This window comes from Diuraphis noxia, unplaced genomic scaffold, assembly GCF_037042655.1.
Source record: "Diuraphis noxia isolate RWA-SAM2 unplaced genomic scaffold, SU_Dnox_SAM2 contig0002, whole genome shotgun sequence".
Taxonomy (NCBI): domain Eukaryota; kingdom Metazoa; phylum Arthropoda; class Insecta; order Hemiptera; family Aphididae; genus Diuraphis; species Diuraphis noxia.
In genome coordinates this window covers 25,706,556-25,723,492 of record NW_028301712.1, presented here as the reverse complement: position 1 = coordinate 25,723,492, position 16,937 = coordinate 25,706,556, and the positions used below count along the sequence as shown (strand labels likewise).

General features: G+C 44.7%; 1 protein-coding gene across 2 annotated transcripts in view; it reads right to left on the bottom strand.

Moving 5' to 3' along the window:
* LOC107161627 (uncharacterized) overlaps positions 1 to 16,937 on the bottom strand; it is a 102,744-nt gene that overhangs the window by 4,265 nt on the left and 81,542 nt on the right. Inside the window, exons 8-11 of one of the 2 annotated variants that reach the window (XM_015508109.2) lie at positions 16,570 to 16,934; positions 16,288 to 16,494; positions 16,122 to 16,203; positions 15,917 to 16,052 (exon numbers count right to left, since the gene is read on the bottom strand). In XM_015508109.2, coding sequence (XP_015363595.1) covers positions 15,917 to 16,052; positions 16,122 to 16,203; positions 16,288 to 16,494; positions 16,570 to 16,934 — 790 coding nt within the window. Of the gene's footprint in view, positions 1 to 316; positions 6,623 to 15,916; positions 16,053 to 16,121; positions 16,204 to 16,287; positions 16,495 to 16,569; positions 16,935 to 16,937 lie in introns of those variants that run through there. The other variant, XR_016190605.1, reaches the window with a different exon arrangement.

Sequence of the window (16,937 nt, the reverse complement as noted above, 5' to 3'; positions counted from 1 at the left end):
GAATAATTCATACGAATTATGTAGTCAACTACTCTGACTCGCATCACTAGTCTCGAGGTGGGTGACCAAAATACGAAACATAATATAACGCAAATGTATAGTATAATAATGTGAATCTATTGGACAATATATGAATACCTATAAAATACAATGATAAAAGCGGGCGCCCAAAATTGGTAATAATATATAACACATATAAATAATATTATAATAAATAATATGATCAATCGATCAATATGTAAACAAAACAATAATTAAAATACGATAATATAAATTGATAGTAGAAATGATAATGGAAATGATAATAGTCGATCACCCGGTAAGACGATGAAGTGGACTGGACGGTCACTGGCATGGACTGCAGTGCTGCCTCCTGGAACCGTTTGACACGAATACTGCAATGTTCCCACGACGGCGACGTGAAACGACGGGCCCTCCAAACTTCAACGGGGAATCCCGCGTTAACCACCCGACGCTCGTCCGCGTCAGCAAAACAACATGGCAACCCGCACCTGACAATCGAAACAATAGTTCGGTTGCGGTAGTGGGTTCCCCACAAACAATGTGGTACGGAACGGGCGTTCACGCCGCCAAAACCGACACACGACGGTGTCGTCAATTTGCACAATTAATGTGGTTACGCGAACACCGAACGGCCGCGCGATCAGCGCCGACACTTACGCTCGTCACAAGGGGGCCCAAAACAATGGAGGTAACGGACAAGTCACCGACACAACGATAACGAACCCGTAATGGCGCACCCACGACGATCGAAGACGCCAAAATCCGTCCGAACAGGACGACGCGTAGAGCAGACCGGCGTAGGCATTCGTGCACAACAATACAATACAGCACGCACCGGTCGCGAGAGGCGAGACGAGAAGTTTCTCGTAGACTGGTTGGTGCGTATATTATTACGCGCCGCGACCGTCCAAGCTGCGATTACGACGACGATAGTTGATAAAGATCGTCAAAACCTGTAGTAATCTGGCTGGACTCTGGACTCTGTATTGTCGTCGGTGCAAATCGTCGGGCACGAAATTGCGGTTCAAACATCCTCCCCCCCATGGGAGGCTCAGGCTCCCATAGAAATCGAACGGATTGGATTGAATGGGCTGCAGCGACGTCTTGAGATGATGCATGACCGGAGTGATACTAATTATCATTTCATTTTACAAAAGGAAAAGGAACATGTTGAATATAAAATTACAAATAATACACAATAATCGAATGAAGATACATAAATGTTAAAACCAATGACACATATGGTGCCCACACATTAGATATGAAGTCAGAGTAGCTAGTGATTGAATAATTGATAAGTGGTAGTTTATTTGAGAATATATAAAAATTAGAACTGGAAGCTATGTTTTGGGGATAAGCATTCAATCAACGATCAATTTTGTGAGGTTGTTAAGAATGCGAAACGCTAGTGGGTGGGTAATACCACTACTTTAGCCACCGGTCGAGTGATATGGCCGTTGCACGTCAACACCCGTACGACACGTACAACACCGTCGTTGCCAGGTAACAGTTCAAGGATACGTCCGAGACGCCATTCCAGTGGTGGAGATTGGTTATCGATTATAACTACCATGTCGTTGACCTTGACGTTGGGTGCTTCAGTAGTCCATTTCGATCTCCCTTGAAGCGACGTCAGATATTCCGTTGACCAACGTCGCCAGAATGCCTGATGGCATTGGTCAAGAAGCTTCCAACGTTGAGTTAAACTGACGCGTGACTCAAACGATACTCGGGGAGGTACAGCCAACAACGGTTGCCCGATTAGGAAATGTCCAGGAGACAAATATTCAAGGTCAGCGGGGTCCGTGGTTAATGGGGTCAATGGTCTCGAATTGAGTACTGCCTCAACACGCGTAAGTAAGGTAGTGAATTCCTCGTACGTGAGTACATGGGTACCCATGGTACGGATCAACAATCGTTTCGTTGACCGGACCGCTGCCTCCCATAGGCCACCGAAATGCGGTGCACTTGGGGGGTTAAAATGCCATTGACACGATGTGCGCGCTTGAGAAATGGTGCGTTGACCGTCTGGACTGTTGATCAGTAACTGAAGTTGCTTGTCCGCGCCAACAAAGTTCGTGCCGCAGTCCGAAAATATTTCTGACGGTAAGCCTCGTCGCGCAACAAACCGGTCAAAGGCGGCAAGGAATGCTTCAGTGGACAGCCCTGTAACCACTTCTAAATGGACAGCTTTAACCGACAAACATACAAAGACGGCGATCCACACTTTATATACTCGAGATTTTCGAAGTTGCACTTCACGCATTTGAAGTGGGCCGGCATAATCAACCCCTACCCTCGCGAACGGCCTACTTTGCTGAACTCGTGCGGCTGGCAAATCTGCCATTATAGGTTGCGGCGGTTTCGCATCAAAACGCACGCAGACCGGACATGCGCGTGTGACGGTGTGTAACACAGATTTGATTGACACAATCCAGAAATCACGCGATATAAGGGCCGTCATTATTCGCGGACCAGCATGACACGTAATTTTATGCCATCGGCGGCATATTAACAACGACAAATGCGATTGTTTCGCTAATAACATGGGGTGTTTACTACCATAATTTAAATGTGAATGGCGCAACCGCCCACCAACGCGAATCACCCCAGATGGGTCTAGGAACGGACGTAGTCGTGATAGGTGTTTCGATGACACACGTGCTGACGTCAACAGTTCGTGTGCTAAAGTTTTATAGAAACATCGTTGAGACATGATGACCAGCTTGCTGATGGAGTCATCGAGTTCGGTGCGCTGTAGTGCCCCAATGGCAGGCCGAGGGTGTTTCTTACATGCTTGAAGAAAACGATAAATGTAGGCAACTACGCGGACCAGCCGGTCATATGATGAGAAACTGTCATACCATTCTGATGGCTGTTCAGTGCTGAGCACTAGAGCTACAGGCCGCGTCTCAGGTAGTTCGGGTATCGGGATCGACGGTACAGTCACGTCCCAGCTCGCCGCGTCATCGTGGAGGAACCGAGGACCTTGCCAATATAGCGATAGACTAGATAACACCGAAGGTAAGACGCCGCGCGAGGCACAATCTGCGGGGTTTTCTTCCGACTTTATGTGGAGCCATCGACAGTCAGGCATTAGAGTAATGATTTGATGGACGCGATTGGAAACGTATACCTTAAATGACGTATGTGGATTTTTCAACCAAGACAATACGATGGCTGAATCACTCCATGCGTACAAATCGACGATGTTTAAATACGATTTAAGGGTTGCCCGTATTCGACTCATCCATCGAGATAGCAATAACGCGGCGTTCAGCTCCAACCGCGGAATCGACAAGGGTTTTATCGGCGCCAGCTTCGTTTTTGTCCCGACGAGAAAAATGTTGCTAGAATCAGAATCATGGTCTAACATCTTTATGTATAAAACTGCAGCGTAACCGTGCTGTGAGGCATCGCAAAATCCCAATAGTTGACACGGCGATCCACGACGGGAATTGAAATGACGAGGTACCTTCAGGTCGTTAAGGGATGGCAGGTCTGATACAAACGATTCCCAATCCCGCGAGATGTCATCCGGAAGGGGGTCATCCCATGATGCCTTCGCCGACCATGTGCGCTGCATAATGCATTTCCCGTGAAAGATTGCGGGTGCAAACAGTCCTAAAGGATCGTAAATCCTCGCGATCATGGACAGCAATCCTCTTTTCGTGCAAATGATCGGCAACAAATTAGGACGAAGGGCACACGAAAACGAATCGTTGGTCGGATGCCATTGAAGGCCGAGTACTTTTATACCGCTGTCATCTGCGGCGTCAAACGAATGTGGATAATTTACACAATGGTCGGCAGGCACGGCGGTTAACACGTCGGGTTCGTTACTGGACCATTTTTTTAATTCTAGCCCCGCGCGATTCAGAATTGAAATTAGGCTGGATTGGAATTTTAAAACATCGGTAGTGGAATCAGCGCCAGCACACACATCATCGACGTATGTCTGGTTTAGCAACGCGTCACGAACGTCGTCATAATCAGTGCAATCATTAACGGCGATTGCCTTAAGGACGCGAAGTGCTAGAAATGGGGCACAGTTTGTCCCGTATGTCACTGTATCAAGTTCATACTCAACGAGTTTTTCGAACGGAGACGACCGCCAAAACACGTGCTGGAGTGTACGGTACTCCGGTAGGACCAATATTTGGCGGTACATTTTACATATATCTGCCGTAAAAACTATCTTTGGTACACGAAAACGGGTCAGTACATCGACGATGTCTTGTTGTAATTTGGGGCCCTGCAATAGACATTCGTTTAATGACAAACTTCGAGATCCCTTCGCAGACGCGTCAAATACGACGCGGATCTTGTTGTTGCCATCTGCAGGTCGATATACGGCGTGGTGCGGTATGAAGTATGTCCCGGGTGTTTTTGCCACCGACATATGACCTAGTGATAAGTATTCGGACATGAAATTGGAATATAACTCTCGTAGTTTGGAGTCCTTCGACAGTCGTTTCTCGAGATTTTCAAAGCGTTTGATCGCGTGTTCACGGGAACCTGGAAAACTTAGCGAAGACAAGGCTGTGCGCGTCGGTAATGGCACGGCGAATCGTCCAGACGGCAGTCGCTTGTGTTCCGCTACAAATACTTCTTCACAACGGCCATCATCCGTGAACGAAGGCGGCGGCATCGCGGGTTCCTCAGCACGCCAAAAATTCTCGATTAAATCTTGAATTGAGACGGTTAATGACACAGGGAGCGATGCGTGACACTCGACATAAGTTTGGAGCACCGGCCCGATCAGAATCCATCCGAAAATAGAACTGAACGCTGTGGGTAGATCGGCAGCTACAATCACTTTCCGGCCGTCCATTATTTGCGCGAACAAGTCGGCACCCAATAACATGTCAACGGGAGAAGCAATATTAAACGTCGGATCTGCAAGGGCCAGGTTCGCGAATCGATCCTTGACGCTGGTGTCTAGAGATCGACGTGGCATGTTGGACGTGATCGACGGCATTACCCACGCCTTTGTTTGCAATTGTGGCTCCGTAGCAAATCTTGGTTGGACGACACAATCGACCATACCTCGGACATCAGCAACTGTTGCACCGGATAGGCCAGTGATCGGTGCTGTCCAGTTTGTCAGCCGTAGTCCTAAACGAGTAACACAGGACACAGTTATGGCACTTATTTGGGATGCTGAATCGACGATGGCACGGACCGTCTGCCAGGTGCCACAATGGTCACGAATATGAATGAGAGCGGTGCCCAATAGCACGGCTGATGAATCGTCCTTCCTGTATGTCGTTGATGCAGCACAGAAGGGCGCATCGTCGCTAGACGGAGCGCTCTCTGACTGGCGTCGTGTTGAAAACCCATGAAGCAGCGTATGGTGTTTCTTTGAACATGTTGCACAGCGAAGTTTTGAATGACACTTGTTGGCCCAATGATTGGTCGATAAACACGCGTAGCACACGCGGTTATCACGAGCCCATTTGTTGCGGTCCTCGACCGACAACGACGCGAATTTTCGACAATCAGTAATAGTATGCCTTTCACGGCAGTTCGGACAGGAGTCACTCTTGGAGCTCGATGGCTTCGAAACGACCAACGATGTAGTGGTTGGTTTGAACGGAACCTTCTTGACGAACGCGTTGCTATGTGATGTAGACTGTAGTCGATTATTGGGCCTTTTCTGATGATCTCCGGCAATCTCCAAAATCGCTACACGGGACTGTACAAAATTCAGCAAGTCAGTCACAGTCGGAAACTCCGGAGGGGCGGACGACTCGAATAATTTTCGTGTGGATGCCGGGAGACACCGAAAAGCCATGGAGAACACTATGAATGATCCGAGGTCCCTGATGTTCAATGCATTTAATAACGCAATATTCTCGGAAAAGAGCGATACAAAATTATTGAGATCGAACAACGTTTCTTGCGAAGACACCGGTGCGTTGAGTAACTTGTCGATCAATGCATGCGCGACTAATCGCGGGCGATGAAAACGCGACGATAACGTGGACCACGCGAGGTCGTAATTGTCATTGGACACGGTTATATTGCGTATGGCGTCCGCTGCAGCACCCTGCAAACATCCGATCAAATGTTGCATTTTATCGATTTTCGGTATGTCGGTCCTATCGCCAACAAGCGCGGAGAACCGATCGCGGAACGTGGGCCAATAATTAAAATCACCATGGAACGACGGTAACGGGATTTCAGGTAGTCTAGATGTTGGTTTAACTGCTGCATCGCTGGCATGATTTTGTCCACCCAGGCCGCGCTTAGCAATCTTAATATTATCGTAATTGCCCTGCATGGCGACTGCCGTAATTGTATTGATAATAGAAAGCACTTCGGCTGGCAACTCGGCTGAATATTCGCTTTCGGCATTTATTTCCAATAAACTGTCTAACACATCATTGTCCGCCGCTTCGAATTGTGCCCATAAATCATCCAACGTCGCAGCCGCTATATGCAGTTCATCCATAAGACTAGGATCATTTTTCGCGCGTTTAGCGAGACTGTCAATTGATCGGATTTTTTTTACGGCGATAGTGCGCTTTGTGTCAGCTCTAGTGGCAAGACGTCTGACGCGTTTTATTTCTTTATCTTCTGCTGTCTCGACCATGTTGACTGTTGTCTAAATATGACGCGAAATCAACGGAGAAAATTGGCAACAATCGACCGAAGACAAGGAGACAATAACTAACGGGACAAATTAGGTACCTATCACGATCCAGGTATAACCTATTGAAATGCGCGCTGTTATATATAAATACACAAAAATAATAATAATAAACCCAGAGAATAATAATAAATATTAATTAGACAAACAATAATTTGAAATGACGAATGCGACACTAATGTCGACTTGAATAAATTATTTGAAATCGAAATTATAGTTAGCAGTAATCGCTGAATTGTGAATAACAGAAAGGGTCACTCGTTGATTGAATACTCGAAACCAGAACGCTAATTAAATAAATAAAGAAACCACGCTCTGCTACCAACTGTTGCGCCAGAATAATTCATACGAATTATGTAGTCAACTACTCTGACTCGCATCACTAGTCTCGAGGTGGGTGACCAAAATACGAAACATAATATAACGCAAATGTATAGTATAATAATGTGAATCTATTGGACAATATATGAATACCTATAAAATACAATGATAAAAGCGGGCGCCCAAAATTGGTAATAATATATAACACATATAAATAATATTATAATAAATAATATGATCAATCGATCAATATGTAAACAAAACAATAATTAAAATACGATAATATAAATTGATAGTAGAAATGATAATGGAAATGATAATAGTCGATCACCCGGTAAGACGATGAAGTGGACTGGACGGTCACTGGCATGGACTGCAGTGCTGCCTCCTGGAACCGTTTGACACGAATACTGCAATGTTCCCACGACGGCGACGTGAAACGACGGGCCCTCCAAACTTCAACGGGGAATCCCGCGTTAACCACCCGACGCTCGTCCGCGTCAGCAAAACAACATGGCAACCCGCACCTGACAATCGAAACAATAGTTCGGTTGCGGTAGTGGGTTCCCCACAAACAATGTGGTACGGAACGGGCGTTCACGCCGCCAAAACCGACACACGACGGTGTCGTCAATTTGCACAATTAATGTGGTTACGCGAACACCGAACGGCCGCGCGATCAGCGCCGACACTTACGCTCGTCACAAGGGGGCCCAAAACAATGGAGGTAACGGACAAGTCACCGACACAACGATAACGAACCCGTAATGGCGCACCCACGACGATCGAAGACGCCAAAATCCGTCCGAACAGGACGACGCGTAGAGCAGACCGGCGTAGGCATTCGTGCACAACAATACAATACAGCACGCACCGGTCGCGAGAGGCGAGACGAGAAGTTTCTCGTAGACTGGTTGGTGCGTATATTATTACGCGCCGCGACCGTCCAAGCTGCGATTACGACGACGATAGTTGATAAAGATCGTCAAAACCTGTAGTAATCTGGCTGGACTCTGGACTCTGTATTGCCGTCGGTGCAAATCGTCGGGCACGAAATTGCGGTTCAAACATCCTCCCCCCCATGGGAGGCTCAGGCTCCCATAGAAATCGAACGGATTGGATTGAATGGGCTGCAGCGACGTCTTGAGATGATGCATGACCGGAGTGATACTAATTATCATTTCATTTTACAAAAGGAAAAGGAACATGTTGAATATAAAATTACAAATAATACACAATAATCGAATGAAGATACATAAATGTTAAAACCAATGACACATATGGTGCCCACACATTAGATATGAAGTCAGAGTAGCTAGTGATTGAATAATTGATAAGTGGTAGTTTATTTGAGAATATATAAAAATTAGAACTGGAAGCTATGTTTTGGGGATAAGCATTCAATCAACGATCAATTTTGTGAGGTTGTTAAGAATGCGAAACGCTAGTGGGTGGGTAATACCACTACTTTAGCCACCGGTCGAGTGATATGGCCGTTGCACGTCAACACCCGTACGACACGTACAACACCGTCGTTGCCAGGTAACAGTTCAAGGATACGTCCGAGACGCCATTCCAGTGGTGGAGATTGGTTATCGATTATAACTACCATGTCGTTGACCTTGACGTTGGGTGCTTCAGTAGTCCATTTCGATCTCCCTTGAAGCGACGTCAGATATTCCGTTGACCAACGTCGCCAGAATGCCTGATGGCATTGGTCAAGAAGCTTCCAACGTTGAGTTAAACTGACGCGTGACTCAAACGATACTCGGGGAGGTACAGCCAACAACGGTTGCCCGATTAGGAAATGTCCAGGAGACAAATATTCAAGGTCAGCGGGGTCCGTGGTTAATGGGGTCAATGGTCTCGAATTGAGTACTGCCTCAACACGCGTAAGTAAGGTAGTGAATTCCTCGTACGTGAGTACATGGGTACCCATGGTACGGATCAACAATCGTTTCGTTGACCGGACCGCTGCCTCCCATAGGCCACCGAAATGCGGTGCACTTGGGGGGTTAAAATGCCATTGACACGATGTGCGCGCTTGAGAAATGGTGCGTTGACCGTCTGGACTGTTGATCAGTAACTGAAGTTGCTTGTCCGCGCCAACAAAGTTCGTGCCGCAGTCCGAAAATATTTCTGACGGTAAGCCTCGTCGCGCAACAAACCGGTCAAAGGCGGCAAGGAATGCTTCAGTGGACAGCCCTGTAACCACTTCTAAATGGACAGCTTTAACCGACAAACATACAAAGACGGCGATCCACACTTTATATACTCGAGATTTTCGAAGTTGCACTTCACGCATTTGAAGTGGGCCGGCATAATCAACCCCTACCCTCGCGAACGGCCTACTTTGCTGAACTCGTGCGGCTGGCAAATCTGCCATTATAGGTTGCGGCGGTTTCGCATCAAAACGCACGCAGACCGGACATGCGCGTGTGACGGTGTGTAACACAGATTTGATTGACACAATCCAGAAATCACGCGATATAAGGGCCGTCATTATTCGCGGACCAGCATGACACGTAATTTTATGCCATCGGCGGCATATTAACAACGACAAATGCGATTGTTTCGCTAATAACATGGGGTGTTTACTACCATAATTTAAATGTGAATGGCGCAACCGCCCACCAACGCGAATCACCCCAGATGGGTCTAGGAACGGACGTAGTCGTGATAGGTGTTTCGATGACACACGTGCTGACGTCAACAGTTCGTGTGCTAAAGTTTTATAGAAACATCGTTGAGACATGATGACCAGCTTGCTGATGGAGTCATCGAGTTCGGTGCGCTGTAGTGCCCCAATGGCAGGCCGAGGGTGTTTCTTACATGCTTGAAGAAAACGATAAATGTAGGCAACTACGCGGACCAGCCGGTCATATGATGAGAAACTGTCATACCATTCTGATGGCTGTTCAGTGCTGAGCACTAGAGCTACAGGCCGCGTCTCAGGTAGTTCGGGTATCGGGATCGACGGTACAGTCACGTCCCAGCTCGCCGCGTCATCGTGGAGGAACCGAGGACCTTGCCAATATAGCGATAGACTAGATAACACCGAAGGTAAGACGCCGCGCGAGGCACAATCTGCGGGGTTTTCTTCCGACTTTATGTGGAGCCATCGACAGTCAGGCATTAGAGTAATGATTTGATGGACGCGATTGGAAACGTATACCTTAAATGACGTATGTGGATTTTTCAACCAAGACAATACGATGGCTGAATCACTCCATGCGTACAAATCGACGATGTTTAAATACGATTTAAGGGTTGCCCGTATTCGACTCATCCATCGAGATAGCAATAACGCGGCGTTCAGCTCCAACCGCGGAATCGACAAGGGTTTTATCGGCGCCAGCTTCGTTTTTGTCCCGACGAGAAAAATGTTGCTAGAATCAGAATCATGGTCTAACATCTTTATGTATAAAACTGCAGCGTAACCGTGCTGTGAGGCATCGCAAAATCCCAATAGTTGACACGGCGATCCACGACGGGAATTGAAATGACGAGGTACCTTCAGGTCGTTAAGGGATGGCAGGTCTGATACAAACGATTCCCAATCCCGCGAGATGTCATCCGGAAGGGGGTCATCCCATGATGCCTTCGCCGACCATGTGCGCTGCATAATGCATTTCCCGTGAAAGATTGCGGGTGCAAACAGTCCTAAAGGATCGTAAATCCTCGCGATCATGGACAGCAATCCTCTTTTCGTGCAAATGATCGGCAACAAATTAGGACGAAGGGCACACGAAAACGAATCGTTGGTCGGATGCCATTGAAGGCCGAGTACTTTTATACCGCTGTCATCTGCGGCGTCAAACGAATGTGGATAATTTACACAATGGTCGGCAGGCACGGCGGTTAACACGTCGGGTTCGTTACTGGACCATTTTTTTAATTCTAGCCCCGCGCGATTCAGAATTGAAATTAGGCTGGATTGGAATTTTAAAACATCGGTAGTGGAATCAGCGCCAGCACACACATCATCGACGTATGTCTGGTTTAGCAACGCGTCACGAACGTCGTCATAATCAGTGCAATCATTAACGGCGATTGCCTTAAGGACGCGAAGTGCTAGAAATGGGGCACAGTTTGTCCCGTATGTCACTGTATCAAGTTCATACTCAACGAGTTTTTCGAACGGAGACGACCGCCAAAACACGTGCTGGAGTGTACGGTACTCCGGTAGGACCAATATTTGGCGGTACATTTTACATATATCTGCCGTAAAAACTATCTTTGGTACACGAAAACGGGTCAGTACATCGACGATGTCTTGTTGTAATTTGGGGCCCTGCAATAGACATTCGTTTAATGACAAACTTCGAGATCCCTTCGCAGACGCGTCAAATACGACGCGGATCTTGTTGTTGCCATCTGCAGGTCGATATACGGCGTGGTGCGGTATGAAGTATGTCCCGGGTGTTTTTGCCACCGACATATGACCTAGTGATAAGTATTCGGACATGAAATTGGAATATAACTCTCGTAGTTTGGAGTCCTTCGACAGTCGTTTCTCGAGATTTTCAAAGCGTTTGATCGCGTGTTCACGGGAACCTGGAAAACTTAGCGAAGACAAGGCTGTGCGCGTCGGTAATGGCACGGCGAATCGTCCAGACGGCAGTCGCTTGTGTTCCGCTACAAATACTTCTTCACAACGGCCATCATCCGTGAACGAAGGCGGCGGCATCGCGGGTTCCTCAGCACGCCAAAAATTCTCGATTAAATCTTGAATTGAGACGGTTAATGACACAGGGAGCGATGCGTGACACTCGACATAAGTTTGGAGCACCGGCCCGATCAGAATCCATCCGAAAATAGAACTGAACGCTGTGGGTAGATCGGCAGCTACAATCACTTTCCGGCCGTCCATTATTTGCGCGAACAAGTCGGCACCCAATAACATGTCAACGGGAGAAGCAATATTAAACGTCGGATCTGCAAGGGCCAGGTTCGCGAATCGATCCTTGACGCTGGTGTCTAGAGATCGACGTGGCATGTTGGACGTGATCGACGGCATTACCCACGCCTTTGTTTGCAATTGTGGCTCCGTAGCAAATCTTGGTTGGACGACACAATCGACCATACCTCGGACATCAGCAACTGTTGCACCGGATAGGCCAGTGATCGGTGCTGTCCAGTTTGTCAGCCGTAGTCCTAAACGAGTAACACAGGACACAGTTATGGCACTTATTTGGGATGCTGAATCGACGATGGCACGGACCGTCTGCCAGGTGCCACAATGGTCACGAATATGAATGAGAGCGGTGCCCAATAGCACGGCTGATGAATCGTCCTTCCTGTATGTCGTTGATGCAGCACAGAAGGGCGCATCGTCGCTAGACGGAGCGCTCTCTGACTGGCGTCGTGTTGAAAACCCATGAAGCAGCGTATGGTGTTTCTTTGAACATGTTGCACAGCGAAGTTTTGAATGACACTTGTTGGCCCAATGATTGGTCGATAAACACGCGTAGCACACGCGGTTATCACGAGCCCATTTGTTGCGGTCCTCGACCGACAACGACGCGAATTTTCGACAATCAGTAATAGTATGCCTTTCACGGCAGTTCGGACAGGAGTCACTCTTGGAGCTCGATGGCTTCGAAACGACCAACGATGTAGTGGTTGGTTTGAACGGAACCTTCTTGACGAACGCGTTGCTATGTGATGTAGACTGTAGTCGATTATTGGGCCTTTTCTGATGATCTCCGGCAATCTCCAAAATCGCTACACGGGACTGTACAAAATTCAGCAAGTCAGTCACAGTCGGAAACTCCGGAGGGGCGGACGACTCGAATAATTTTCGTGTGGATGCCGGGAGACACCGAAAAGCCATGGAGAACACTATGAATGATCCGAGGTCCCTGATGTTCAATGCATTTAATAACGCAATATTCTCGGAAAAGAGCGATACAAAATTATTGAGATCGAACAACGTTTCTTGCGAAGACACCGGTGCGTTGAGTAACTTGTCGATCAATGCATGCGCGACTAATCGCGGGCGATGAAAACGCGACGATAACGTGGACCACGCGAGGTCGTAATTGTCATTGGACACGGTTATATTGCGTATGGCGTCCGCTGCAGCACCCTGCAAACATCCGATCAAATGTTGCATTTTATCGATTTTCGGTATGTCGGTCCTATCGCCAACAAGCGCGGAGAACCGATCGCGGAACGTGGGCCAATAATTAAAATCACCATGGAACGACGGTAACGGGATTTCAGGTAGTCTAGATGTTGGTTTAACTGCTGCATCGCTGGCATGATTTTGTCCACCCAGGCCGCGCTTAGCAATCTTAATATTATCGTAATTGCCCTGCATGGCGACTGCCGTAATTGTATTGATAATAGAAAGCACTTCGGCTGGCAACTCGGCTGAATATTCGCTTTCGGCATTTATTTCCAATAAACTGTCTAACACATCATTGTCCGCCGCTTCGAATTGTGCCCATAAATCATCCAACGTCGCAGCCGCTATATGCAGTTCATCCATAAGACTAGGATCATTTTTCGCGCGTTTAGCGAGACTGTCAATTGATCGGATTTTTTTTACGGCGATAGTGCGCTTTGTGTCAGCTCTAGTGGCAAGACGTCTGACGCGTTTTATTTCTTTATCTTCTGCTGTCTCGACCATGTTGACTGTTGTCTAAATATGACGCGAAATCAACGGAGAAAATTGGCAACAATCGACCGAAGACAAGGAGACAATAACTAACGGGACAAATTAGGTACCTATCACGATCCAGGTATAACCTATTGAAATGCGCGCTGTTATATATAAATACACAAAAATAATAATAATAAACCCAGAGAATAATAATAAATATTAATTAGACAAACAATAATTTGAAATGACGAATGCGACACTAATGTCGACTTGAATAAATTATTTGAAATCGAAATTATAGTTAGCAGTAATCGCTGAATTGTGAATAACAGAAAGGGTCACTCGTTGATTGAATACTCGAAACCAGAACGCTAATTAAATAAATAAAGAAACCACGCTCTGCTACCAACTGTTGCGCCAGAATAATTCATACGAATTATGTAGTCAACTACTCTGACTCGCATCACTAGTCTCGAGGTGGGTGACCAAAATACGAAACATAATATAACGCAAATGTATAGTATAATAATGTGAATCTATTGGACAATATATGAATACCTATAAAATACAATGATAAAAGCGGGCGCCCAAAATTGGTAATAATATATAACACATATAAATAATATTATAATAAATAATATGATCAATCGATCAATATGTAAACAAAACAATAATTAAAATACGATAATATAAATTGATAGTAGAAATGATAATGGAAATGATAATAGTCGATCACCCGGTAAGACGATGAAGTGGACTGGACGGTCACTGGCATGGACTGCAGTGCTGCCTCCTGGAACCGTTTGACACGAATACTGCAATGTTCCCACGACGGCGACGTGAAACGACGGGCCCTCCAAACTTCAACGGGGAATCCCGCGTTAACCACCCGACGCTCGTCCGCGTCAGCAAAACAACATGGCAACCCGCACCTGACAATCGAAACAATAGTTCGGTTGCGGTAGTGGGTTCCCCACAAACAATGTGGTACGGAACGGGCGTTCACGCCGCCAAAACCGACACACGACGGTGTCGTCAATTTGCACAATTAATGTGGTTACGCGAACACCGAACGGCCGCGCGATCAGCGCCGACACTTACGCTCGTCACAAGGGGGCCCAAAACAATGGAGGTAACGGACAAGTCACCGACACAACGATAACGAACCCGTAATGGCGCACCCACGACGATCGAAGACGCCAAAATCCGTCCGAACAGGACGACGCGTAGAGCAGACCGGCGTAGGCATTCGTGCACAACAATACAATACAGCACGCACCGGTCGCGAGAGGCGAGACGAGAAGTTTCTCGTAGACTGGTTGGTGCGTATATTATTACGCGCCGCGACCGTCCAAGCTGCGATTACGACGACGATAGTTGATAAAGATCGTCAAAACCTGTAGTAATCTGGCTGGACTCTGGACTCTGTATTGCCGTCGGTGCAAATCGTCGGGCACGAAATTGCGGTTCAAACAATTATTCAGATGTAAAAATAGCAGGCAAGTGGGTAATGTTCTGCTGTACAATAGGTGTATATAGAGCTACTGTAATGGCTGGGTTAAATTTGAATTCAGTGATATGAAATCATTTTATCCAAAATAAGTCAGTCAACAATATTAATAAATGACTAATGAGTATATTTTATGATATTATTGTAATTAGGATAATTTATTTAATTATTATACATTTTGGCATTAATACCACAATATGTTAAAATCATATTTGCCGAAAAACTGGAATTTAAAAATGTTATCTTATTCTTAGTTTTAATATTTATTTCCGTTCAAATTTGAACTTAAAAAAGTTAAAATGCCTGTAAAAAAACTATTTGTTTGTTGGTTACAGTAAGTTATGTATCAGAATCATAATACATTCTTGAATGTTCAATCCCTGCTGTAAAAATCGATTATTTTATAATTTTCAACTACAAAATTTTTAAGACTGATAAAGTGATAAATGTTGTCAACATTTGAACTTAAAGTAGGTACTATTGAAAAAAAATGTGAGTATGGATCTTTAATATTTCTCAACTACCATCATAACTACTTATGAGAAATATTATAAAACATTTTCAAACATTTCAACCCTATAAAAAATGTTATTGAAATTAATTTTAATATTTTACAAAATTGAATCTTATTTATGTTTACAATATAATTAGTACCAGCAATGGTAGTCAGTTGCTTTTATTACATTTAAGACAAATTAAGACAGCCAATAGAAATTCAAGATTTAAAAGTGTACTTATTTGCTATAAATATTAAAATAGTTTAATATTACAAGTACATGTTAGTACAGATTTTTACTTTTTGTTCAGATATATTGTTCTGATTGTTCAATGCATTTTGAGAGTTAAATATATTTTGACTTTTATTTATGTTGTCGTTGGAGCATAATGTAATTTGAGAATCACATTCCTTTATAACTGATGCATTTTTAAACCTAAAATAAAAATATTCAGATATTTAAATTATATTAAATATTTCTATATTTTATAACAAAGATTTTTACATTTTCAAATTTGTGAAATTACAACCATGGCGCAAAAAGTCTTTTACGCTGAAATATTGTGTTGATGGTATTTCTTGAAGATCTGTAAAATGAAGTTTAAAAAATTTTAATTATTTATTGAATATTTAAGTCTCAATTAGAAAACAATGCTATATTGATATTTTACTTTTTGAGAATAAATTATTGCTAGGAGGATGATCTGTAAAATTTTCATTAACATATTTTGGAGCATCATCAAGTTTATCTGCAGATAAATTTGGAAATTCTAGCAATGGATTTAATCCCATGATAGATTTCTTAATTTTTGTGAGTCGTTTTAACACTTTACGAGAATTGTTATCAATTTCTAGGGAAATTTGATCAAATGAAATTCCTGAAAAATTATTTTTATTTAAAATTGCATAAAATATATAACTAATTGATTAATTTGATATATTTATTCAAGTACCATCATTTTCGTTCTCGACTAAATTGTCAGCTATTTCCAACAGTCTTTTTTTTATTACTTCTTCATTAAAACCAACCATACTGTGTTCTTCAATAAGATCTTCTACTTCACTTGATTCGTTATAATCTGAGGATTTTGTATCTTCTAATTTGGTTATTATTTTCTGTAATTGAAGAATTATTTGATCGTTTAGAGGATAGTTTGACGACGTGTTATCTAACATTTCACATATAATTTTGCGTATTTCATGACGAGCAACCATTTTATCATTAGATATTTTTGGCTGAACCACTGAATGGCAATTGCACGTTACCGGTTCTAATCCAAAAGCGAACTCTTGGTAGGCCACATTAGGCTTATAATTCCTA